Source organism: Scatophagus argus, chromosome 4, assembly GCF_020382885.2.
Source record: "Scatophagus argus isolate fScaArg1 chromosome 4, fScaArg1.pri, whole genome shotgun sequence".
In the NCBI taxonomy this organism is placed as follows: Eukaryota; Metazoa; Chordata; class Actinopteri; family Scatophagidae; genus Scatophagus; species Scatophagus argus.
This window is the reverse complement of record NC_058496.1, coordinates 9,493,126-9,518,685: the sequence shown is the minus strand read 5'-3', so window position 1 is coordinate 9,518,685 and position 25,560 is coordinate 9,493,126. Positions and strand designations below refer to the sequence as shown.

General features: G+C 40.1%; 2 protein-coding genes across 4 annotated transcripts in view; one reads left to right on the top strand and one right to left on the bottom strand.

The window, feature by feature from the left end:
• Positions 1-17,643, top strand: part of bmpr1ba (bone morphogenetic protein receptor, type IBa) — a 63,543-nt gene extending 45,900 nt beyond the window's left edge. For both annotated transcript variants that reach the window (XM_046387560.1, XM_046387559.1), the window contains 10 exons: positions 11,800-11,962; positions 12,341-12,440; positions 12,669-12,771; positions 13,624-13,720; positions 13,859-13,997; positions 14,089-14,281; positions 15,213-15,510; positions 16,086-16,261; positions 16,448-16,578; positions 16,673-17,643. In XM_046387560.1, coding sequence (XP_046243516.1) covers positions 11,800-11,962; positions 12,341-12,440; positions 12,669-12,771; positions 13,624-13,720; positions 13,859-13,997; positions 14,089-14,281; positions 15,213-15,510; positions 16,086-16,261; positions 16,448-16,578; positions 16,673-16,798 — 1,526 coding nt within the window. In that variant the 3' untranslated portion in view covers positions 16,799-17,643. The remainder of the gene's footprint in view (positions 1-11,799; positions 11,963-12,340; positions 12,441-12,668; positions 12,772-13,623; positions 13,721-13,858; positions 13,998-14,088; positions 14,282-15,212; positions 15,511-16,085; positions 16,262-16,447; positions 16,579-16,672) is intronic.
• A 1,466-nt stretch (positions 17,644-19,109) lies between these two features.
• The window catches only part of unc5ca (unc-5 netrin receptor Ca), a 173,731-nt gene continuing 167,280 nt past the window's right edge, over positions 19,110-25,560 (bottom strand). For both annotated transcript variants that reach the window (XM_046387556.1, XM_046387558.1), the window contains 2 exons: positions 25,190-25,368; positions 19,110-23,108 (listed from right to left, as the gene is read on the bottom strand). In XM_046387556.1, the coding sequence (XP_046243512.1) occupies positions 22,946-23,108; positions 25,190-25,368 (342 nt within the window). In that variant the 3' untranslated portion in view covers positions 19,110-22,945. The remainder of the gene's footprint in view (positions 23,109-25,189; positions 25,369-25,560) is intronic.

Below are 25,560 nucleotides of genomic sequence, written 5' to 3'. Positions count from 1 at the left end.
ACACAAGAATGCATGGTCTATTACTTGCATTTTTGTCACCCACAATGAAAGTGAGGCGCCTCGTCATTTCAAAAGCATCCAGTTTAGTCCATTCACAGCTACTCATCTCTCGGAAATCATTGACAAGACTATCATCCTCGTAAAAACTGAACATTTCGAAATGAAAAACCGTTTTGAGAAAAATGAATCAGAGGGTGTGAGAGCTGACTAATTGTGAGAAAAACTGCTGGTTGTACTTTCTGTTCCTCAATCTCAAAGCATCCTAACGGGATGAGTTGAGTGGCCTCGTTGGAAACTGATATCTCATTAGAGCTACTGAGCCGTTGGCTGTAAAGTTGAAACACAGAGGTACAGGTTGATAAATCAAATTGTTGGTGTCCTGAAGTAAACTCAGAGCTTAGATATAGCCTTTTTATTTTTTTCTGTGGGACATCTGAGACCTTTTCTTCAGTGCAGCCAGGGCCACAAACCACAGTCTGCCCCCTTGGGAGTGTCTGAACGAGTGAGGGTTAACAAGGCAGGACCCAAAATGCTAACACAGTGTTCAGGAGCTGAGGATGCAGGGGTTAAGCGACAAAGCAATGACATAAATAGGAGTCCCTGATATGCTGTGCTTGACACATCTCTTATGTTGTGTGTTTGAGGTGGAAAATGTGATCTTGAAATGACCTCTAAAAGGTGGAAGGTAAGGGGAAGTGAAGAGAGTTTGGGACTGAGAGGTATTACATCCTGTAATGGATACGTATCCAGTAACTTCTGTCTCAGTCAGATTACCGGTCTGGCCCTGACTTCTTAAGACACAGCTGGAGCAGGGGAAGTTATACTTGTGTGTGTGTGTGTGTGTGTGTGTGTGTGTGTGTGTGTGTGGGAGAAAGTCTGCTTGTTTTACACAGCCTCTACATTATTGTATAGAAAAATAAGTTTCAGAAAAATACTGCAAACCTGTATATGATAAAATTGCAAGGGAAATTCATTTCACATTAACTCCCTAAAGAAATACTGTCATCTGTACTGTTTGCAATAGTTTTAATGTCCTAATCACAGTAGCTGTTGGGGAGCTTGGTATTTAGGTGGTTAAAGACCAGCAGTCAAACTTAAATATGTGTATGGCCCAAATTTGAAGGTAGCTCTAAAAATATAAAGTGCAGCATATCACCGGAGTAACTGCCAACTGCTGCTCACTATACTGTTTGCTGTATTACTGTTAACTTTGGGTGTAGCTATAGCAACAGTGCAGCCAAAACCAGAGGTGATCATGGAAAGACAAACCATAATAATTTTAGTCAGTTTTATTTTGTTTGTTTCTTACTTGCATGAAGTGTATTTCACAAAGAGTTAACAAGGCACTTAAGGCCTTAAAGGATACAAAGTTGTATTAAGAAAAAGGATGGGCTGTGGTATTACAAGTAAAGTCCCAATACTCTGAGGTTTGAGCTGAGAGCTCTCAGAACAGTACAGTGCAACACAATACAGTGATGGACAGATAACAGGTGAAGTGGAGCGGAGCAGAGCAAAGCTGGTTGTCACAGCCACAGTGCGCTGGGACTAGAAGGGCTTAGGGTTTTCCATGCACTTGCACCCCCCCTCCACATAATACCCATCCCTCCACCCACCTCAGCCCCTGGAACAATTTTTGTGATTGGGATGGGTGATTGTAGCATGGAGAGAGTAACTGCACATTGTTTTTGCCTTGTGAGTCAGTGTTGAGTCAGTACAGAGGTTGACTGAAGACATTGAATTAATGAAGAAGAAGATGCAAAATGGAGGACACAGGGAGAGGAATAATGTCAGAAATACTTGTAAATACTTGCACAATACATGCACAAACTCATATGGCAACATACAGGACTGATGCGAAGTCAATCAATCTGTAATTTCTTTCTTTTTCCTTTTGGGAATAAAGTTTTTCCCCAAACTCTGTTGTTTATCTCAAATAACAGAGTTTTTCCCCAAACTCTGTTATTTGAGATAAACAGTCTCTTTAAGTCATTATTTTAGATTTAAGGATATAAGGCTGAGATCTTTTAAACAAGACTGCTCTTTCTGGTTTATCAGAAGAAGCTGTCATGTCTTGTGTGAGCCCAAAATCAATGACCTCATGCATGAACTTTTCAAAGGTACTCTCATTCTGTGCATCAGTTAATCACAGGAAATGAAAGTGAAGAAAAGAAATGAATTAGCTACATTAAATGGGGCTGTGAAAAATGAATGAATGGAATTCACAGGCAGTAGTTAAGGGTCATTTGTAGATGTCAGTATGCCCACTTTTTAACCAAATGGATTTACAATACAGACAATAATCATACGCTATGATAGGTACCTAATGGCTGTCCAGATGGGAGCGGATGTAGAGTGCGCCCATGTGTGTGTGTGTATATGTGTGTTTGTGTGTGAGAACAGGCCTAGCTGACAGCATGTTTGTCCAGTGAGATAGTACAGAGGAGGCCTGGAGCCACTGATGGGTGATATGTGACTTAGTTAATGGGAAGCTAATCACATGGAGGAGACAGTGGGCTGCATATAACTGTAAACACACGTACATTGACACAAACACACACAAACACAAAGCTGAGATTCACATACACTGCTGCATATAGAGATTTGTCACAGACACTAATGTCCACATTCCACACATTATCCACATAATATTGGCAAATGCATTATTATCCCGTCACAAAACTCACAAATACACACACACACACATGGCAAGCATACATGCACACACACATGCTGCACATATACTGGCTGTAAATGGATGGAAAGGGACCGTTTAAGCCTGTGGAGATGACTGAGACGCCACAGACCAGAATTCTGGGAAATAAACACATGGCAGCTGTAATGTTAACACCATCAGCCCTACCATAGACACACACAAAAAAAATCCCACGCACACACTAACACTTTCTCCACACCCAGAGGCATGCAGCACTCACCTACACACCGATTTCTTCTCATTCTCAGTAGAAAACATCTCAAGTTCAGATTTTGTTCATTTGTGATTCAGCCTAAGCAATCATTGTCAGGGGCTCTTAGTTCTGCATGACAGTGATTGTGATTGTGTGTGTGTGTGAAGGAGAGAGACAGAGAGAGAGAGAGACAGAGTGTGTTTTTTCTAACTGACAAATAGTATTTTGATTGCCCCTACCGAGGGTGAGATGTTTCCCGAAAGAGAAATGATAGTTTCTAGTGAATTATTACAGACTCTTTGTGTGTGTGTCACATGCACACCAGCAGTGTTTCAGAAAAGATGCAGTGTGGAGCAACTTATTAACTGTCCAACTGAGTTCTGTACAATCTGTACAACCCTGCCTTGGTATGTTGTGACAGGTAATGGCAGTATTTTGCAGATACAACTGCGTGTCATCTGCATAACAGTGAGGTTAAACACCATGTCTGCAGATGACAGCACCCAGGGGGAGCATATATAGTGAGAACAGAACTGGTCCAAGCACTGATCCGTGGAGAACTCCGTACTTAATATGGAGGAAAATGCTTATCATACAAATCAAATACTGCTTGTGCTAAGGTACTCTGTGTCTGTGTTTACAGGGTCAAGAACTGAACACGGAGTCTTTACATTTTAGTTATATCTTCTTGTCCCTTATCAGCCTGTATTACCTTGAGTACCAAAACAGCTTGACCTGGGTTACTATGTGTGTTGTGTTACTGCAAAACATGTAAACAACTTAATCAAACTCTTATCTTAATCTGAACATTAGCTGTAATCAAGATATTTGCATGCATATCTACTTTATGTTAACAAAAGTTAAACTTGTGCAAATTTCAGGACTCACATTCAACCTTTGAATTAGCCTTTAATTTTGGTCAATATTGCCTCATGGAATAAATCCATAACGAGAAACAACTTGTAACTTCTTATGTGGATGGGATAAACTTATTCCTTTTCCTTCTCTTCATAGCTCCTTTTGCACACTTCCCTCTATTAATGGAACACTTTCTTGTCTGTTATGGATTTCTGTTTTGGTTCTGTGTAGTTTGTGTCATTATTTATTTAAGGAAGCCGTGCATTTGATGAGTGTAAAATGTTTACACTGGACAATTTCTCAGCTTGCCCGGAAGACAAAATGTGTGTTTGTGTCCCTTATGTTGACCATGAGATGAGCAACTGTAAAGCATCAGTGTTTCTTTGAGAGAGGAGAGAAAGTTTCACTAAATGAGAGCCCAGTAATGTCACTTCGTTTCGTATTTTCTAGCTTCTCTGTCTGTTTTTTTTTTATTTCTCGCAAAGACACATGAACACACAAAGATGACATTATGTGATTAGACTCTGACCCCACTGTTTCCAACAGCGATCGATTGCATCTCATCAGAATGCAAAGTATCTCTGCATCAGTGTCATCGATGTCCATTTCTCAAAACCACCTTTAGCTTTTAGCTTGTGGGAATGCGTCTGTGTGTTTTTAATTGCTCTGGCATACACACACTGTGGGTGTCTGTGTGGAATTCTAAACTTGGACTGTGATATTTGCCACAGCCAACTATCGACTTGGCGTGCGCGTGGCTATTGTTTATCAGTTTATAGGCATGATTTTTGCATACCATCATGATGGAACAATGAATCACATGGTGATATCACGGGAATAGCATATCCAATATGGTAAAAATAGCTGCCAAGTTTGAATGGACTGTGAGGGTGTGTGCACTGTAACCTAATGCTCCTTATTACTCTGCGTGATGTGTGTGCATCATAGACCAAGTATGCTCAGTCACTGGCTCTCACACATTCAATTTCAAGTGTTTTTGGCAGATATGAGTTTGCTTTAGAAACCACATGTTGAAGGCTGCGAATCTAATGTCTGCTTTGTGGTGAAGATAACATTGTTAAAAAGTCCTTGTAAAACGTGTTTGTGCACATTTTCAAGGAGAAATAAACGAGCTTTCAGAGTGGGAGTACAATTCTCAAGAAACCAGCGATGCAACTACTTGGTAAAAGTTCATTTGATCAATATTTGCCTTAGTCATTGTGTTTAATGCAGATGCTGAACGTCTTTGTATGTGGAAAACTTCATGACACCAGCTTTTCTGTCATACTAGCAGATAAAATACACGAGGGACAAAATGAAACAAATCAAAAAACACTCGTTATTAAAACCTGTTTGATAGCTGCTTTGTTGACAGGATAAACAAGAATACTTCCTATCAAATCCACATGTTTCAGAGTACACATTTCTTCATCTTTTCTACTAAATATTTGTGTGCTCTTAAATATTTTTATAAATTATTTCACATTTGTAAAACTGTTCTTGGCCATAAGCAATTTGCATTGCAGCAGAGTGTGTTTATAAAGACCACTAATATGTTGGTGCTGTGGTAGGCACACCGTGCTGCTTTACTCGGTGTGCTGTAGCATGTGGTAGAGCATTCCTTTGTGACATACACATCTGTCTGATGGTGGAGAAGAGACGCTGCTTAAAGGGATCTGCTGGAGATCACCAAAGCCTCTTATTGTAGCTTCATTTGTCTTCTACAGACTTTGTTTGAAAAGTGATATACAAGGACATTTTCCATCTTTTTTACATATAGGATGAAATGCATCAAAGTTTAACATTTGCTATCAGCTATGTTCATGGTTACATCTGAAAAAAAAAATGCCTGATGTACTGATCTGGATTTCGTTCTTTATAGTTTTTATTTGGGGTTGATAAAATGGCTCAAATCATTTATTATTTTATATTAATGGGAATCTGAGTAAATGTTCAGGAAATTCAGTAATATTATTTATAAATGAATAATGGTAATTCCTAGATCCTGTAAATCCATTTTTGGCAAAGTGAGTCACATGTGAAGCAGCAGCATCAGGATTACTTATAGTACACAGCCACAGCCCACTGATCCCGCAGAATCCCCGGTGCCTGTGAATTGATGTGAGCTGTTTTGTTATGAGTAGGAGCCCACAGATGGCATGAGAAGGAGCAAAGGAGCTTTTTGATGATGAGACCAGCTGGTATCCTTTCGCTCTTTCTTGGTGTTGTTCTCTCATGCCTCCTTAAAGGACCATTTCATCATTTACTTGTATTCCAAAGACGGATGCTGGGAGCCTTCCAGTGAACTCAGACTTCTTGAATCTTTGTGTACCTGTCACTCGTCTCCATGAAAGGACACACGTACGCGCTCGCACATGCACACACACTTCAGGCAGGCAGATTGGTGGTCGCCGAATAAAGCTGGCAGATGACAGCTGTATAACCAGAGACTGGCACTGGCTCATTACCGCATCATTCATCAGGGTGACATAATGAAGGAATGTTTGAAGAGCTGTTGATGATGTTGTTGTGTTGGAGCACAGAAGGGCTGAAAGCAGCTCCAACAGCTTCCCTTATTCCCACTCTCACTAGTTTCTAAGCCACATGACATTACTTACATCTTTTGTGATTGGCTCCTTGGTCTCACTCGGTCTCAGTCCTGGCTAGATACAAAGCTTCGTTTTTCCTCACGGGACTAATTGATCCATTGAATTCAATGAATCGTAATTAAATTCAAATGACAGTCGCCATATTGCTCGCTACATTCAAAGTAGATTCCGAAGCTCTCATCTGTCTCTCATTTGGAATAACACTTTTATTCATTATTTATCTGTAAGGTTTTGGAGAGTGCGTGAATAAAGAGGTGTTAAAAAATAACTGGAGAGGGAAAATGACAGATTCAGACTCATTTGGAAGTAGATCAAGTAAAACGGGATGGAGGAGTAATGGTGCATAACTTCTTTTTGCCCTCAGGTCGCCAATATATATATACAATAGAAACTACAAAATTGTGTGAATGAGCTAGCGAAGCATTAGGGAATCTGTCTGGTTCTTTCTCCTCTAATACTAGTAGGGTAGGAAAAGCTAGTTTTCATGATCATCAATACATTTTCACAATTTATTGGGACCCCATAATTTGCAAAAAGGAAAAAAAAATATTGGTAACTTTGCTCAGTTGTTATAAAATTATCATGGCCAAATAGGCAATTAAGATGAGAAAACTATGTGAAAGAGAGATCCTTTTGTCGTAATACTCAAGGCAAAATATATTTGAATTTCAAAGTAAGTTTAGCCAAAACAGCAGGAAAGACGACCTCAGCTTCCCAGCATCCAGCCTCCAGATCACAGAGATGGGTTCATTAAGACATTCCTGCACATGTGGGATAGCTCAGCTCATCATAACACTGACAGGAAGGAGAACTTGGAGATAAGAAGAAGAACAAGGAGAAAGACTGGGCACTGAAAGTAGAGAGAGAGAGAGAGAGCAGAGGAGGAAAAAAAACCTCTTTAACCTTCCATGTTTCTTTCGCTGTACCGACGGCGCTGTCAAACACCAGCAAGATGAACTACTACTTAGAGGAAAGAAGGGGCCAGGAAGGGAGCAGTGTTGTCAAATGAGTGTGTCTTAAGTGGAGGGGGGAGGCGGGTAGTGTTTATATGGGCTCAGTGAAAGGGCTTTTCTGGTAGACCTTGTTTGACATGGCTGGGATAACTAATGAATATGTTCTCTCTCTTTCTGTTTCTCCCTGTCTGTTTGTCTGTCTGTCTTCCTCCAAATCTCCATCATCACCCTCATCTTAACATCTCATGCACCATGTGCCTCTCCCTCACTGCTGTCCCCTCTGTCCATCTAAATATCTGTCCCCTTCCTTCTCTTTGTGCTTCAGTCTGCACAAAGCGGCATGTGTTGAAAAGAAGCCTTTTCGCTTATGGGGGTTTGTGGGGCCGCAGTCTTTTGATTGTGTGTTTACAGCAGCCCATGTGTCCTGCCATCAAGCATAGAGGAGGTCTGAAACCTCATACTGGGATCTGAAAGGCAATTTTGGTGAATGAGCTTAAAACAATTACAGTGTCGGTGAAATGCCTGGAAATTCATCCAGTGTCAGAGCACAAATCATTTGACTTGCAGCATGTTTTGACATTAGTGGTACTTAGTAAGGGTTGGGCTGAAGTTAGTGCAGGTTTTTATAGGGGCTGCACCTCACAGCCAGGAGCAATATTTTCCTATACTTCATGTTCAGCCTCCTTTACCTGTGTTACCAGTGGGCCCACAAACAATGATGTATTTTATTATGAAAAGCTGTCTTATTTCTATCTGAAGTAGTTTCTGGCAGTCTGCACACATTTTTTCCCCCTAGCCAGATTCTACGTATGTATGTGAAATTTAAACCTTTAAGACTAAATACATTTTTGTCTCCAAGGAAAGAATCTTTTCTTGAAGATAAGATATGAGGAACGTGCACGGTCAGAGCCTTCTTGCTTTGTAAAACAGTAGAGTTTCTGACCTCGATCGCTCTCACTCCCACAGACAGACGGCACAGGCTCATAGAAAAATTTTGGTAATTAGCAGTCACAGGTAAAAAATCAAGAGAAAAAAAGAAAGGAGAGAATCAAGAACAGAAACTTACCAAGATGATAATATATTAAGAAGTGTTAAAAGAATATGCATTTCAGTCACCAGGTAAAATTAAGGGTTTCAGCATTCAGGAACAGTGCAGATAATGTTCAATCGTTGCTACTATTAATAATATGATAGCATTTTTTAAAAAAATCACAGATGAAAAGACTATAAAATGTACTTTGTGACAGCAAAGAAAACTTCTATAAACCTTCCCTTTGTTACATTTTAATGTAGATAATCTAGTAAGTACTGTGCTAGACATCCCGTACTCCAAGTACATTTCGTGCTAGGAGCATTAATGAATTAAACAACACTCTGCTCTGTTGTGGCTTTTCTTTTTATCTCTCTCCCACTGTCTTTCTCACATGCATGCACACACACAGAGCAGTAGCCAGGGATCCCAGGTGCAGGATGGATGTGAATGGCTTTGTGTTTTGTCAACAGCACAGCAGCACCTCACATGACTATTCAGTGGACTCACATAGGGAGGACAGGGCTAAGAAAGCAGAAGATGAGAAGAGAAGAAAAGGGTTGTGTATAAGGAGAAGGCTGTGTGGGAGATTGGGTGGAAAAAAAGTGAAGGAGGAAAAGACAAAAAGGATGTGGAGAAAACAATGTGCGGATGTTTAACCAGGTGAAGAAAGGCGGTGCAGATGCAGGACAGAGGCAGAGACGGGCTGAAGACAGTGACACAGGACAAAGAAGGAAGGGAGAGAGAGAGTGGATGGCATTGAGTGAGACACAAAGTGAATGAGCATTAGGCAGCAGGATGGAGTGAGTGATGGGAGGGAGGGGGACAGAGTGAGAGAACGGGTGGAAAAGGCCAGTGGCCTCTGCTCTGTCCCCTCTGTGTGCTGCTAAACTGCCCACCAGTTCCCCGCAGCTCTGTCACTTTTCGTTTGTTAATCCCCCTTTCTTCTCCCCCTCCTACTCTTCCTCGCCCCCTTTCTCTCAAATCGGTCAATTGTTAATGTGACCCCTTTAAACCCCACCGTCCCTCTCTTGCAGCGTTGTCAACACTATGTACAAGAGAGAGATTTAGAAAGGGAGAAGACAAATGACTATGCTTGGTTGAAAGAATTTGCCAAAGTTATTTTTTATTCGTCGTTTGCCTTGAGCGCATAAAAAAACAAAACTTAGGAAACAGCATATTACAAAGCGGCACTGGTGAAATCTTGTTTTCTTGTGGGGTTTTTTTCTGTTCGGATGAGGAAACACTGCTTTACATAATGTAATGTTTTAATACTGCACACGCTGTTATTGATGAAAGAAAGGCAAACAAAATGTGACTTTGTACTACCTTTGACAGCTGCGGGTTATAAAATCAATGTCAGCTCACATGAGAGGGCGTCTTAATTGCTGGTGCATACTCACATTTATCGGCGTCAACATGAATGAGATGAATGAGCACAACCACCTCATCCACTGAGCAGCATTTGCTCCTTGATTGTAGCACAAAGGGAGATAAGCTCCAGTATTGTATCTTTCTAACAACATTAGTTCTATTTCCCTCCCTTTTTCACTTTTGTAAATTCAGATCCATGAATGTGAAAACATTTTTTAAGTGCCCCACAATGAAAGGCAACCATATAAAATACAAGTCACAGTATAATAAATCAAGAGAGAACGAAGTTTTTGATGCATTTTTTTTTTTGTGGGTTATGCGTTTAATAATGTGTGTGCAAGTGTTTGTTTGAATCCATTAGGGAGCTTTAAACGCTGATCCCTTGGGGAAGGTCTTTGATGTTTTTTGAAAGACAGCTGAGCTCAGATGAAAGAGAAGATACCACCCATCATCTGACGTTGAACTGACAGCACATAACCACTGAAAATATACAGCAAATTTTCCCTCTAATCCAGTTTGTTTCTCAGGGGTGAGATAGATTGTCTTGTTGTACAATGAGCACATGATTAGCTTTTATGCTTTGTCGGTTTAAATCGTTTGTATGTAGAATACGCTTTGCCCTCCACTGTTGGCTTTTACATAATTTTGTCCGTGCATCACGTGTCCAGAGATTTTCTTTTTTTTTTTTTTTTTTTTTTTTAGCTTGAAAAATGTAAAATTGTTTCCGTGCTTTAAATTTCTGTGCTTTACTGGGCATCACTTTCAGGGTGAGGACAAGTAACATTGGAAGAAATAAAAGTACATAATTGGTTCATACAATCTGTGCTTTTTATACGCCTATTCATTGTGACAACCGGGAACAAAGGGTTGCAAAGGGAGTGGGAGAGCAGATTCTGTATCTGCTAGTAGTTTATTTCGGAGAGGAAGGACTATCTCTGCTTGCAGCTGTTAAGCATCTGGTCCCAATGATCATGCTGGAGTGAATGAAAATCTTAAAAGCCATGAAGGAAAGACACTTCCGCGATCCTTTTTTCCCCCTCAAGTGACAAACAGGTGCCCTTTTGAAATAGGATAAGTAGGGAATACAACAGCTTCATTCTAGCTTTTAGGAGCCGTATCAGTTGTGAGAGTAAAAAAAACATTTGCTGTTAGTGAACACATTTAAGACCAGGTGTCTGAACTCAAAGGGGTTTCTTTCCATATTTTGCACGTTTGTATAAATATATGTATTTTTCACTGGTTTAAGGCCCTTTTTAAGTTAGTTTATATTTCAGTTCAGTTGTTCATCTTATGCACGATGAATTTGTGATATGATTGCAAAATTAATAATTGCTGTCTTGGCCCTGCAAGCAGACAGCAGAACAGCAAAGACTGTTGGAGTAAAGATGGTAAACTTCCCCCCTCCAAGGAGAGCTCATGAACCTACAGATGGATCCTGGGCTTGTGAAATGCAGTATAACCAGCAGAGGCAGCTGCAGAAGCCCAGTAGGGAAATCGTACAAACAACAGCATTAAACCGACATAATGCACGTGCCAAAGAAAAGGATTAGACTGATTTACAATTGTGAAAACATGTAGGAGATCTGTGAGGGAGCCTGTGAGTGGCCTCAATCAGACTCACGTACAAACCAAAACACTGACTAACAATAAACATGTTTAAGTAGCATGCTCATGACATGCCACATGAACAGCAGCAACAGTGAAGTGCCTGTAGTGTTACAGCAGTGGATGCAAATAAGCAGCGCACCTGAAGTGTGTTGGAGTCTGCGTAGCTTGTGTTGGAGCATGTTTCTTTGAATGTTAAATACATGATATATTTCCTTGCTCCTTCTGACATATAATGCAATATTTTTTTTTCTAATATTAACATGTTTGTATTGCATCTTTTATATATTTATTTATTTTGTCTATATTCCCTATTTTCAACACCCTGCAGCAGCACGAGTCCTTACACTTGTTGGCATTCATAATGCAACGCCTGACCTCGACAGTGTTTTATAATTAGCAAATGTGATGTTTTTCCTGTCTTTTTCCAAACTAAACTTTTCCTACTTTTGGCTGCTTTACAGGCAACATATTGGACAGTATGCTGCTAAGAGCATCCAACAAGGAGGCAGTGGAGAACGGGAAGGAGTCGAGTGGCAGCACAGCTCCTGCGTCATCCTCCCAAAGACTCCTGTGGTGTCACTGTTATCACCACTGCCCTGAAGATTCAACCAATAATACATGCAGGTATGGAAAAAAAAATACGCTCAACATGCTCACAGCACTGATATTCACACAGTACAGTGCTGTCCACCATCTCAGCTGGCCTAAGGTCTGAAATAATAGTAATCTATTATTTTTACATATATATACTGTATATGTTGCCCTGCGATTGACTGGCGACCAGTCCAGGGTGAACCCCGCCTCTCGCCTGTAGTCAGCTGGGATAGGCTCCAGCCCTCCACGACCCTGACAGATAAGCGGTATAGAAAATGGATGAATGGATATATATATGTTTGTATTTGAACATGCATATGTGCATGTTCACAGGAACATGCACTTATGCATTTTATAACTTTGTGCAAGCGGTTGCTTTACTTACTGCAGCTAATTTTTGTTTTCCAGGACGGATGGCTACTGTTTTACCATGGTGGAGGAGGAGGGAGGGGTACCTGTCCAGACTGCAGGGTGCCTGGGGCTGGTTGGATCAGAGTTTCAGTGTAGGGTGAGTAGATTGCAATCCTCAAAATATGTCCCTATTGCGTCTTGTGGCACACACTTGTGGCTCGTTTTTTTCCGGCCAACCATCAAAAATAAGAGTTTGTTTTAAAATCTCTTCTGCCCGATCAGTCAGTTAACTGTTTTATCACTGATTACAACAGTCAACATACAGTCAACAGCTGAGCACAGAAAGTATAAAAAGGGGTGAAATTAACAGTTCTCTGTCTTCCAGGACACTGGGAGCTCCCGTCAAAGGAGGTCGTTAGAGTGCTGCACGGACCAAGATTACTGTAACAAAAACCTGCATCCTACACTGCCACCGCTCAAGCCTCCACGTAAGTTTATTCATGCACCGTCACCCCTCCGCAACTCTCTCTTTCCCGTGAAACACAAGAAAGGTTCTGAGGAGCCACTTGTTCCCCAGTTGGCAGATGACAGTGACATTGATATGGACAGGGCCAAGAGCTGTGACTGATGGTGTTACAGCACAAAGGGTTCAGAGATAGAGGCATCATGACATTATCTGGAAAGTCAAAGATGTCTAACGCGGAGGAGACAGTGGGAGTGAAACTGTGCTGCAGCTCGCCAAAGCTGCTGGGTGTCAAGAGAAAACTTGAGGTCTCTTCTGTGTACAACACTATACTCCGTGTGCGAGCGTGAGAGTTTCTGTGTGCTCGAGAGACAGTAAGCTTAGATTCCCAGGGAAATCACAAGCCACAGCAGATATCGAGGGCAGAGTCATCAATCTGAAACCCTATCAGATTGGATCAGGAAGGGAATTCATCGACTAGGCGAAGGGCTTCCTCTCAGTGTTGACTGGGCCCTTGAGGGAAAAAGAGTGTGTGCCAGGACAAAATGAAAAATTGATGAGTGAAATATGATTTGTGCTTGATTTACTGTACACCGGTTCTTTTAAGTGACTTGCAAGGATGACTGACTTCTTTTTCGATTCCCTTTTTTTAAAAATTAGTTTCTTAAGCAAAAAATGTTTCATATACTTGTGACATTATTGTGGATCATTGACAAAAAGAGTATAAAAAGACAAATGTGACTGATTTTTTTTCTGACATCTGTTTCACATCTTTTCATACCTTTAGCCTGGTCCTTTATTCTTTTACATCTTACTGATGTTCTGTCACCACCCCCGCCCACCTTTTTTCTCACCTCTTCATCTCCCCTGTCTCTAGTCTACGTAGATGGAAAGATCCACCACATGGCCTTGTTGATCTCAGTCACTGTGTGCAGCATTATACTGGTTGCAATCATTGTCTTCTGCTACTTCAGGTGACTATCAAGCACACACACGTTCTTGCTACAGTTTATAGCATCGTTCCATAAATACCTGAAGATACTCACTGGTTATTACAATACATATTTTTTGACATCTATTATTTAGTAAGAGAATAATTCTGCGTTTTGCAGGTATAAGCGTCAGGAGTCTCGTCCTCGGTACAGTATTGGCCTGGAGCAGGATGAGACCTACAGTCCCCCTGGAGAATCTCTGAAGGACCTGATAGAGCAGTCACAAAGCTCGGGCTCAGGCTCGGGGCTCCCTCTATTGGTGAGATGGGCGTATTGCAGCCAAACACCTGTTAGATTAAAAAGATGCTACCATGCAACGTAACCTAACCCTAATCCATCTTTTGCCTCAGGTACAGAGAACCATAGCCAAGCAGATCCAGATGGTGAAGCAGATAGGCAAGGGGAGGTATGGAGAGGTGTGGATGGGCAAATGGAGGGGAGAAAAGGTGGCTGTTAAAGTTTTCTTCACCACTGACGAGGCCAGTTGGTCCAGAGAGACTGAGATTTACCAGACTGTCCTAATGAGACATGAGAACATACTGGGTAAGACTTCTGTCTTTGATCAGTGTCTCTGTTTAACTCTCGTCACCCTCATCTCGTTGCTTCTTCAAATCTTGCCCCTCTCTTGTCACTGATTCTAGTCTGTTTTATTTTTTGTTTGTTTTTTTATTTTGTCATCCTTTTTAAGGGTTTAAAGAAATCCTTATAAAATCCTGAAATTACCATCTATATGGTGGATGAATTGTGTTCAGACGAATATATGGATGAATTGGTGATTAATTTTAATAATTTTGTGCAATATATATAATGCAGTATATATTTCATATATAATATATATAGTATAATAATTTTGTCGCAAAAGACAAACAAATAAAAAAACAAAAAATGAAAAAAAATATGTCACAGTTGGAGCTACACTGTGTCCCTTTGTGCAGTCATTGCCAAAACAGATCAATTATAACCAAGAAACCGTGTGCACAACAGTTTATAAAGCTGACAACAACAGACTGCAAACCAAAGCTTGCATAATTAAACACTACAAGACGCATAGTAATTAAGCAGTGGGGCAAAAGATCACTTGCAAGTAAACCCTAAGACAGGCTAGATGCTGCAATGCATGAAGCTACATTCTACAGTTGATACTGCATTTTATTTTTTCAGTTGAGCACTCGAATCTTTCATCTTTAAGTCACCAAATCCACCGACAAAAGTTCAATTCAAAAGTAACTCCCCTCAATAATAATAATAATAATTAACAGCAATAATTAACAGTGAAGACAGAATTAGGAGTATATAATGTGTGCCCTAATAATTAGAGCTAAAGCTACAATGAAATTCACAATAAAAAAAATAAAAATTTTTTTTCATGAAATTCAGACAGTGATGTGGACATTTACAATTGGAAGAACTTGGTTCTTTGACCTCATTGTAATGCCCTTACTGCTACATCATTCTATGCCCACTCCGTTTGCAGGTTTTATAGCTGCTGATATTAAAGGAACTGGATCTTGGACCCAACTCTACCTAATCACCGACTGCCATGAAAATGGCTCCTTGTACGACTACCTCAAATCAACCACTCTAGACAACAAAGCCATGCTGCGACTGGCTTACTCCTCTGTGTCAGGCCTCTGTCACCTCCACACTGAGATCTTTGGCACCCAGGGCAAACCTGCCATTGCTCACAGGGATCTGAAGAGTAAGAACATACTGGTGAAAAGAAATGGGACCTGCTGTATAGCTGACCTGGGCCTGGCAGTCAAATTTATTAGGTGAGTGTCACAGTAATCTTCATAAGTTATCAAAACTTGTAACTTTGATTTTTTTTTTTAATTTTTATTTTTTTTTACTGGTAAAACAGAATTAGTACTTTGTGGAAGACAGAATTTCTTTTTAAGCATTTTGTTCTTTTCACCTCTGCACATATTAATAACAGAACTGTGTGTATTTATTGGTCCGAGAACCGATCTGACAACCTTTAGTAAATGGACAGTGTTTGTTGTTTATAATTAGAATTTTTTTTTTTAAATCTTGCTATACGTCACGCACTGAGATTATATTCTTTCTTTTAGCAAGCCAGTCTCATTTCTAGTAGCAGTGCAACTTGTTTTTGAGAGCTGACTTCTTGCAGTGTTACTATTTGCTTAAAATGGTCATCTTAAATTCTTGACTTGAATCCATATTTTACTGAATTTAGGCTCTGGCAGCAGGTCGAAAATGCACATGCGTCAAAGTATTTTTTTTTTTTTTTGTACTGACTGATTTGGTCATTTCAAAGGATTCAGTGATGTGAATGGCTATTTCATCTTTAATTTAAAACGGCTTCTTTGATCTCTTCACTCTACAGCGACACCAATGAGGTCGACATCCCTCCCAACACTAAAGTCGGTACAAAGCGCTACATGCCTCCAGAGGTCCTGGACGAGACTCTGAACAAAAGTCATTTTCAGTCGTACATCATGGCTGACATGTACAGCTTTGGGCTTATTCTCTGGGAGATTGCACGGCGTTGTGTCTCTGGAGGTAAATACAGTAAATATACTTTTTATGCATTTATTTATTTGAGAAACACCTTATAAAGGTTAGACTTCTCCAGTGAGAGCTATACGGTATGGATTTTGGAAATGTTTTTGGGATGTAATTTGACAGAATTTTTTGCATCAAACAGCACAGGGACAACATGTTTCTTCTGTAACTTTTTTGTTGTAGGGATCCTTGAAGAGTACCAGTTGCCATACCATGAGTTAGTTCCTACAGACCCTTCATATGAAGACATGAAAGAGGTGGTCTGCATAAAGAGACTACGACCATCCTTTCCTAATCGATGGACCAGCGATGAGGTAAAATATATCAAAGTATGCTACATGTACACGTGTGTATGCACAAACACACCCAAAGGAATGACCTTCCTAACATAATTCTGTATCTGCTCAGTGTTTGAGACAGATGGGGAAGCTGATGTCAGAATGCTGGGCCCACAACCCAGCCTCCCGCCTCACAGCCCTGCGGGTCAAAAAGACACTTGCCAAGATGTCAGAATCACAGGATATCAAGCTGTGAGCGAGCACTGCTAGGTGTGTGTTCACACACACACACACAAACACACACACAGAAAGGGCATTAACAATCACACTGGCTGTGGTCCAGGCCACACCATCCGTTTTTCCTGGGAAAAGGAGATGGTACAGGAGGCAAGATCATCACTTGGAGATCAAAGGATCACAAACTTTGAATCCAGATGTCCAGAACTCTGCAATCCACGTCTCCCTTTAAAAATGTATTACAGGACAGGATTACCTAAAACCTCAAAGAATCAAAAACAGTCACGCCTTGTACGGCCCTGTTCTGTCCGTCTGAGAAGTCGAGATATTTTCATTTCAGACTAGGGTGAGGACTCTAAAAAATGTTCCTGGTCACATGCTCCAAAGGTCCTTGGAGAAAGAGGTTGAGTTTGACTTGGCACAGTAGCTGCAGAGATACAAAAATGAGCTACTGAATGGTGAGTGGAATATCGTAACACTGCTTTCTGTGAAAGCTACCCTACCTGTAGATGAAGGTCCGATTGCTAGAATGGAAAGGATGTGCGTTAGTGCAATCTGTTATTGCAGCGTGACACCTCCTTTCAAAACTCTGTCACCCTCACTACTGTTGAAATTGGACTGAACACATTGTTTATCACTTAAATTGACAGCTCTTCTTTACGGTGACTGACATGCAACAGAAAAAAAAAGTGTATTTTGAGGCTTTAAAAGTTTTGTTATGCTGGTAATGTTTGTAGACACTGAAAAAAAACTGTACCTGTATTTTTGAGCTGTGACAGGATATGAAAGTTGCAAAAGCATATTTTCCATGTAAAATTCAAAATTCTCTAAGACTGAAAAATAAAGTTCATATGTCCAAACACATTCTGGATTAAGGGTCTACGTGCCTCCGTGTTTTCTTGCCCTCCAATAAATAAAACATGCATCAGGAGAGGGGGGCACGACAGCAACGGAGCGACTGTGGCAGGATGGCGCCATCTGTAGTTACCCCACAGCAATTACAGAAAAGGAAGTCTGAGTCTGAGGCAATCAGAAACTGTCATACTCTAACTATAGTGGTGACTTCTTGCTTGATAATATAGTCATCTAATATAAATGTGTGTATTAGCTTAGGGGTACCACGAGTCGTTTGTCATGGGGGATGCTATCATTCAGTCACCTGGAGTAATACAATGGCTCCCATAGCAAAGCTGATGATGGATATGCGCGTTTTAGGCAGCTATACATAAACCTTCATTTAAGATGCAACACTGAAACACACTATGAGCCAGCCAGCTATCCCAATATGCAATCACAGCACCAGAATTACCCTGTTGACATCAGAAGGCCGCCGGGCTGCTTCATACATGTAAATTATCATACATGTTGAACTCTGTCACCATAGTAAACCACTCGCAGCTGTCACACTGAAAGCAAATGACAACTCAGTCATTAACAAAACCCACCATCTGGCTTCTGCCAGGCAAGATTCTCCACCAATACAAATTCTCACATAGAAGCCGTCAAGTAACAGGAAGCTTACTGCCTCACAATGAAATGGTTCCCAAGCAAAATCTGGACCTTTCTTTGTCACCGTTAGCAGACTATTAGGTCCACACAGTGGTCTGTCATCACAGCAGTGGTAGTTGAGATTTCCCTCAAATGGCATTAATCCATTCATTTTTAGCCTTAAACCTTTGATAAACTTTCCTTCAGATCAATGATTTTTTTTTTCCTGCCAACTAAACTAATGGGCTGCTTTGTCACTGTTGAAGGTGTTGCAGGTTTGTTGTGTTTTAAATGCCCTTTCTTTCCTCCTGGGTGTTGTGCCTTATTTAATCTGTACCTACTGTAGCTGTCTGTGAGAGACACTGTTGTTTTTATTCAGTCAAAAGGTTGAACATTCCCCCAATAAAGTGTTTCACTCATCCACGCGGCTGATGCACAGTTTGTGGTGGCTGAATGAGATGCATACTAACAAGAAACTTGGCAATGCTTCTTACTGTATTTTCTTTGTTTTGTTTGTTTTTTTTTAAAGGCAGCATGCCTCATTACAACCCACCAGTGTTGCTGAGCACACAGCGTGTTTAAACAGCGACACCACAAGGATTTTCTGTTTCAATTTAATCACCATCAGCAAACTCTGTCCAACTACTTATTGAGTCTGGAAACCTGAAGATAAACACGATTTTCATAGAAAAGAAAGGTAGAAAATCAAAGTAATGGCAGCCAAATGTATATATTCATGGTCTACAAATTTCATTTCTGGAGGTTCTCCCCTGACAGTACACACTGTACTTGTACATTGTTGGCGAGTTCTGTAGAAATAATCCAACGTATGCCATGACACATTTTCAGCGTTGCTTATAAATATAATTTATTAATTGTCTTAAAAATTCTTTCTTACACTTTGTACAGAAAACAATTAGAGGAGATAGAGAGGCGAGCATTCAGCAAGATTGAGCAAGAATCATGAAGCGTGCCAGAATTAGCTAAAATGGACCAACACTAACCCGCACTAATCAAATCAAATCACCCCTGATAGTAAAATAAAAATGCACTTACAAGCACAGCTCTAGTTTTAGACTTCTATCATGATAACCAATGCCAAGTTTGCATAGTAGACACTGCTTTTACAAAAAAGGAAAGAAACTTAAATAAAAAACTCTTAACATACAAACTAGTATCTAACTGTACTGCTCTTTTTTTTATATTCTCAAATTTGCCAAATATAGCTGACAGTACACAACTGTACATACTGTGGATAGAAAATATTTGTACATACTGATATCTTAACACTACTTTCTTCATGTTCACATCAGGTAGGATCACCATCTGGAGGCCTGCATTTGCTCCCCTTTTTAGTCTACTCCTGCTAGTAAACTGTAGACTTGGATCATGGCGAGGGTCAAATTTTGGGTGAAGGTACGCACCAACTAGTAACTTCTCTTAAACAACTGTTTCCTTGTGCACGCACCACCACTCAAAATTTGATCTTGTATTCTGCATTTTAGTTAATAATAAATGTTGACGATCACGTTGTGTGACGAGACATTGCCGTGAAGTCTGGTTTTCACATTTTGCTCTAAAACAAAACGAATTGATAACTTGACGTTTTAGGCTTTTAACTTCGCAATTTATAAAACTCTACCCTTTGATTTCCTCACATCTGACATCAGCAGTTACATTTAAAAACATACAAAACAGCCACTCCGTCATGTAACCCTAAACGTTTCTAATCTGTTTAATAAGACTGTCTGAAGTTGAAGTCCATGACCCGGATGACTGAGAACCTACGTCGACACAAGACTCTCGGAAATTAAACCACACATCATTTTGAGGCCTCCGTGTCCACTGTGACAGGTTTAACATCGATACAAGGGGCCGGATTTTTAACTGGCACATATCTGACAGACTGAGCAAAGAAAGAAAAATCAATGCGAAAAATCAATGTTTCAAGGCTTCCTCCTGCGTGGACAACCACGAGATGAAATCCGTCGTGAAGAGGTAAAAGTCTGACCTTTTGTTGCGATGTTAACTCAGCCTTTGTTTGTCAGCCTACTTGGATTACCCTACAATATCCTCCTCAGTATCTCCTCTACGTATCTGATGTTCAGTTTCATATGGCGTCTTTCCATTGTACAGAGCAGAAATATCTCCAGTTTTTGAATATTTTACACATCTTTCCATTGAACTGAATGTTCTGTTTGTCCTTTACATAGTGAGTATTTTTCTTATCCCAAGGGGCAACTATTCAAAAGCCACTAAAAATAAGGCTGCTTCTCTGTCCCCAAAGCCAGCCTGTTGCATCTTTTTCATCAAACACTGTTGACCTGAGTCACTGCATACATTTGAAAGCCAGCATTGGTTCACAATGTTGTTCTGCAAAACACAAATATATTACACTTCATTTTACATGAGCCCCTCTGGTTGGTGTCTTGATTTTCAGCTCTAAATTGCAACTTTCTCAACAAATACACCATGATTTGGAATGTTAGTTGCAAACAGAACATTGTTTTAGACAAAGGGCAACTAACTGATATGTTACAGATTTTATCCCACACCCTAAAAATCATTTTAAAAGGAAAAAAAGTTAATGTAAATAACACAAGAATGACCACTGAACAAACATATTATGATAATACAAGGTCATTAGAATGATAATTATGTAATCATGTATTTACATATTTCAGACAATCAAAAAATTAAAAGAAAAGCAAAAGAATAAAAAACATAAATGCTGTTATTCTTCTTCAAAAGCCACTGGATGGTGCTAGTGACCAGCAAAGTCATGGTGGTGATCATAAATGAAATCATGTGTGGCCTAATGGTAGATAAAACAACTTACATCCTGTCACGATGGGACACTGAAGAAATTGAAGAAAAACATAAAGACTCGCACGCACACACACACACACACACACACACACATATATATATGTATAGATATATATAGTGGATATATCCATATCTATATATATGTAAAGATATATATGTTTTAGTAAATGAAAATATGATTGATAAAATCTGTATACAGGATACATTTAGCGGTAATGAATGATATCACCTGTATTTAATTCATTATCACATAATGTTATGGTTCTTTACTACTGTATTTAAAAACACTTGAGTTTCCACTTGTAATTCATCCCTTTTTGCTTCCCCTGTCTTGTCTCCGAGTTGGGACCCTTTTCACAAACAAGCCTCAACAGTATATCAGAGAGACTCCAGGATTTGAGGTCGAGGTTAACTTAAATATGGTAGCCATGGCTGGAGTTCCCCACCCTGGATCATAAAATCAGCTCCTCTTTGGGGAGGAATAATGCAGCAGGGTCACTGCAGATGGTATGCTAACACTTGACTTTAGTTTGAGGTGCATTTGGACCTTCAAGATCATCATTTTAACACTACAGGCTTTGGAAGGACGGAACCTTTTCGCTTTTTTTTTGTTTGTTTGTTTACAAAATAAGTTGTTTTCACCATTCCAAAAGTAGTAAATGATGACTCCTTTAAAACGAACATATTAATGTATTGCATTATCGCATACTGTGCATACTCTGTCTTCCTTATCTGTTTATCATAAGTGCAATGTTGAATATACCTCAAAACAGACAATTTTGTAGGTCTGTGGCAACCACGCACTATTAAACATGGTGAAGAAAAAAAAACATGAGTTTCTACTTGCACCCATCATGAGTATCATGATGTAGGAACTCATGTTTGGATTGACCTCATTAAGAAATTTAGAGGCACAAATTAAACCTGGATGATTTAACATACTAATACATCTCCACAAACCTGATACATATGACACAAATTCAAACTTGTTTTATGATGTCAGCCAAGAAGGGAAACCTGTTGTCTCTGGCTTGTTTCTGATCAGGGTCCTTGATTGACTGTGTAGCAAATTCCGAAAATGATCCACACATATGGACAGCAGAATACATAAAGCGTTCCCTAGGAAACGATATAAAGACAACAAACTGTACCGGCAGACATGTACAGCCAAGGCTCACGAGAGAAGAATGGGATCACGCCTCAACCTCCCCTCTCTCCTCATCTGTTTTTCCCATCCCGGTCTTACAGATGCAGCTTCTTCCATCATTTTATGTTTACGTCCTCCCTCCCTTTTGTAATCAGTTTAAACTTCTCTCTGTGTTTACTCTTGTCTAACTAAAGAGTCTTGTCTCTAACTCACTCTCTCTTTTTTCCCCATTCCACCTCGTCCCACTCGTAATCAGTTTACCTTCTCTCTCTTTATGATTCTGTTCCATTCCAATAGAGGTTTTCAAGGTCAGTTTTTTTCTTTTCTCTGCTTCTCTTTGTTCTCTAAAAAGTAACAGCAAGAGATCTACTAGTGTTACACTAGACAAGGTCGTTTTTGTTTTTTGTTTTGTTTTTAGGCGTACGTATGTTTTGTTTGTTCCTGATAGACTCTGTTTGTGTTTTAGGTTGGGTTATCTCTCCTTCGGCCGCAAACAACACTGCAATGTTGCTCAAATAAACACACAAAGATACATATAGTTCCAACATCAGTTCGAGCACGTCTCGCTCTGTTACCTTGTTGGCATGATAACACAGGTGTATAACCGGTGCCTCATTGCCCTCGCTGCGGTGTCAACCGTAGAGAATTCACATGTAATAGTCTCCAGAGTTCTGCCATTGTGAGTGCAACCATGTTGCTTGGTCAGTGCTCCTTTGTCATGGAGGCGAAGTTACTGTCATTGCGACCCATCTCTTCCAGGACGGCAGCCAGTTCGTTTAGGTCCCCATCAGGGAAGTGCTGGGCCTCCCAGAGATCCAGGATCACACCTGTTGGACTGGACTTGGTGGCAAAGTAGTTCAGGTACCTGGAGTAACAATGAGGGACAAAACATTTGGCAATGTCACTATGCCTGTTTTAAGGTTCTCGAGATGTAATGTTCTGGTCATGGAGCTTTGTCGGGCAAATTCAAAAGACGGAACAATAACCTCATACTAAAGCCACAGGCTGCAACAGGCCTTCAAACTGGGAATCGAATCTCAAACATCAGAGAGAATTAGTACATCAAAAACTGAAAATAATACTATTGATAACAAAGAAACACACAAATGCCAGTCATATGAAGAAATGATAACCGGTTATGTAATCTGGGATACCAGTTTTTATAAAAGCTTATATAGAAAATTTAAAATACAAAATGACAAAATCACCTTGAAAAAGACTTTAGGAAGAGTCAAGCTGGAAGGAAAGAAATTGCAGCAGTGCCTGCATATCCTCATATGTAACAGCAGTGTCTAAAACATACTCACATAAAAGAATGAAGAGTGAACCTTTTCTACGTACCACACTGTGATGCAAAAGCAACAGATGATCTCCTTTATTTATAATTAATGCTTTAGAAAGAAATATCCTTCACTTTATAGCATATAAACATTCATAGGCAGGAGAATCTGTTTTAGAGCAACTGCCAGTATATATGTTCAATTTGAACTATTTTAAACAAATAAACACATTGAGAAAGCATAAGGATCTGCTGACATGTCCACAGGGAGAACAGATTTGAATAGTACCAAAGCTGTTGGGAGCTGAGTGCACAATGGTTGCAGAGGAGAAGTCTGAAGCTGAGTCATTTGTGACAAAGATCCCAGTGCTGCTTTAGTGGAAAAGCCATCAGATTTGAGTCCCATGGGGATAAAAATGAGACTTTCTGTTCCTCTGGTAATCCTGTGATTGTACTGTTGGCACACTCTGGTTATGTTTAAGCACAAACAGAGACATGAACGTCGCTCCTCTGCTCCTTTCTCTACTTCTACATCCGCTCCTCTTTTTTCTCTCTCAAAACATCTAATAAGATATTTCCATTACTGTCTGTCTTTGTCACTTTGTCTCAGTCTCAGTTTGTCTGCAGGACTTGACATTGGGTATCCTGCTGTTACCTGAACTCAACAGCTGAGATCCACTTTTGTTTTTGTCTCAGTACAATAGATCAAAATGTGTACAACAATATATTTTTTGCACAGCCTTCTGTTTCATGACTATGAAAGTTATATGAGGTGAAATGGCTGTGACGGCAAAGCATGAGTCATACTTTGAAGTCAATCAGACATGATGTTGCAGTTACAGGGGTAGAGAGGATAAAAAGGTGGTGGGCTATTTTATCATGCTCCTTTTGAAGAGTGGATTTTAGTGGAAATGTGGAAGCAAACAACAATTTGGCTCACTGTCCATTTTCACCCACAGATTTGGAATATTTGGTGCCCACATTAACAAACTGCATTGTGAGCTAGCTGCCTGTTAGGACAACAAGGTGCACTTGTGCCCAATTATCCTCTCAGTAATCTGCTTCTGCACTGGTAGCTGCTGGCAAATGAACCTCCAGACTGAATCATCAAGACACACACCTGGGCATAGAGGGATGCTACCTGTGAGTCACATGCAAATAGACAGTCACATCTTAACTATTTATGAGCATGGCGGTCCAGCACTTCTGCTTTTTAAACACCACAGGGATGCAGGTTCAAAATAGTGAAAGGTGTTGAAACTGAGTGAGCAGATCCGTTGAACACATAAAGTAGGGATGTAATTTCTATTGGAAAAGAAGTCAGTCACATACACCTAACATGGTTAGTTGATAATTGGATCATGGTATCAGTATGTGCTATTTTTTCCTCTATTACATTACATTCATCTGTAAGTAAAGGAGTCCCATGGGTTTCTTAAGTAAAAGAGTAAGAACAGGAAGAAGACTGATTCATTTCAGCTGATTCAATCTGCTAGCACTAAAGAAGCTTTTCTTCTGTTGTTAAAAAGGTCAGACAGGCCACCTTGATGAGCTGCCATCCATTTTTTTTTATCCTGACTAAATGATGTTTTAAAGCAAGCAAAATGTCTAAAGAAAGCATACAGGGAACAAATGATTTCTTTTAAAAACGGGTGCATGCGAGTCACCTGTCAAGGTTTAGTTTGTGCGCCAGCATTCTCCAGTCGTTGCCTCTGGTCTGTGGTGCATCGAGACTGCCACACAGCTTCTGTCTGATGGATAAAGGAATGCGGAAGGCATTGGGTCCAACTAAGGTTGTGATATTACTTGCAGGATCCATCAGGGATGTGTCTATGCACTGGGCCTCCTGGACAGACAAAAAAGAAAGAAAACGCAGTTGTTGGTTTATTTCAGTTTATTTCAGTTTTCTGAAGCGTGCACATTACTTTACATTACATTACAGTACTGATACATCTCCTGATTAACACACAAAAAAAGGAAAGACAAAGATCCGCTTCCAAGCAGTCTCCCTCTTTTTCTCTTCTGGCTGTCAATCTCA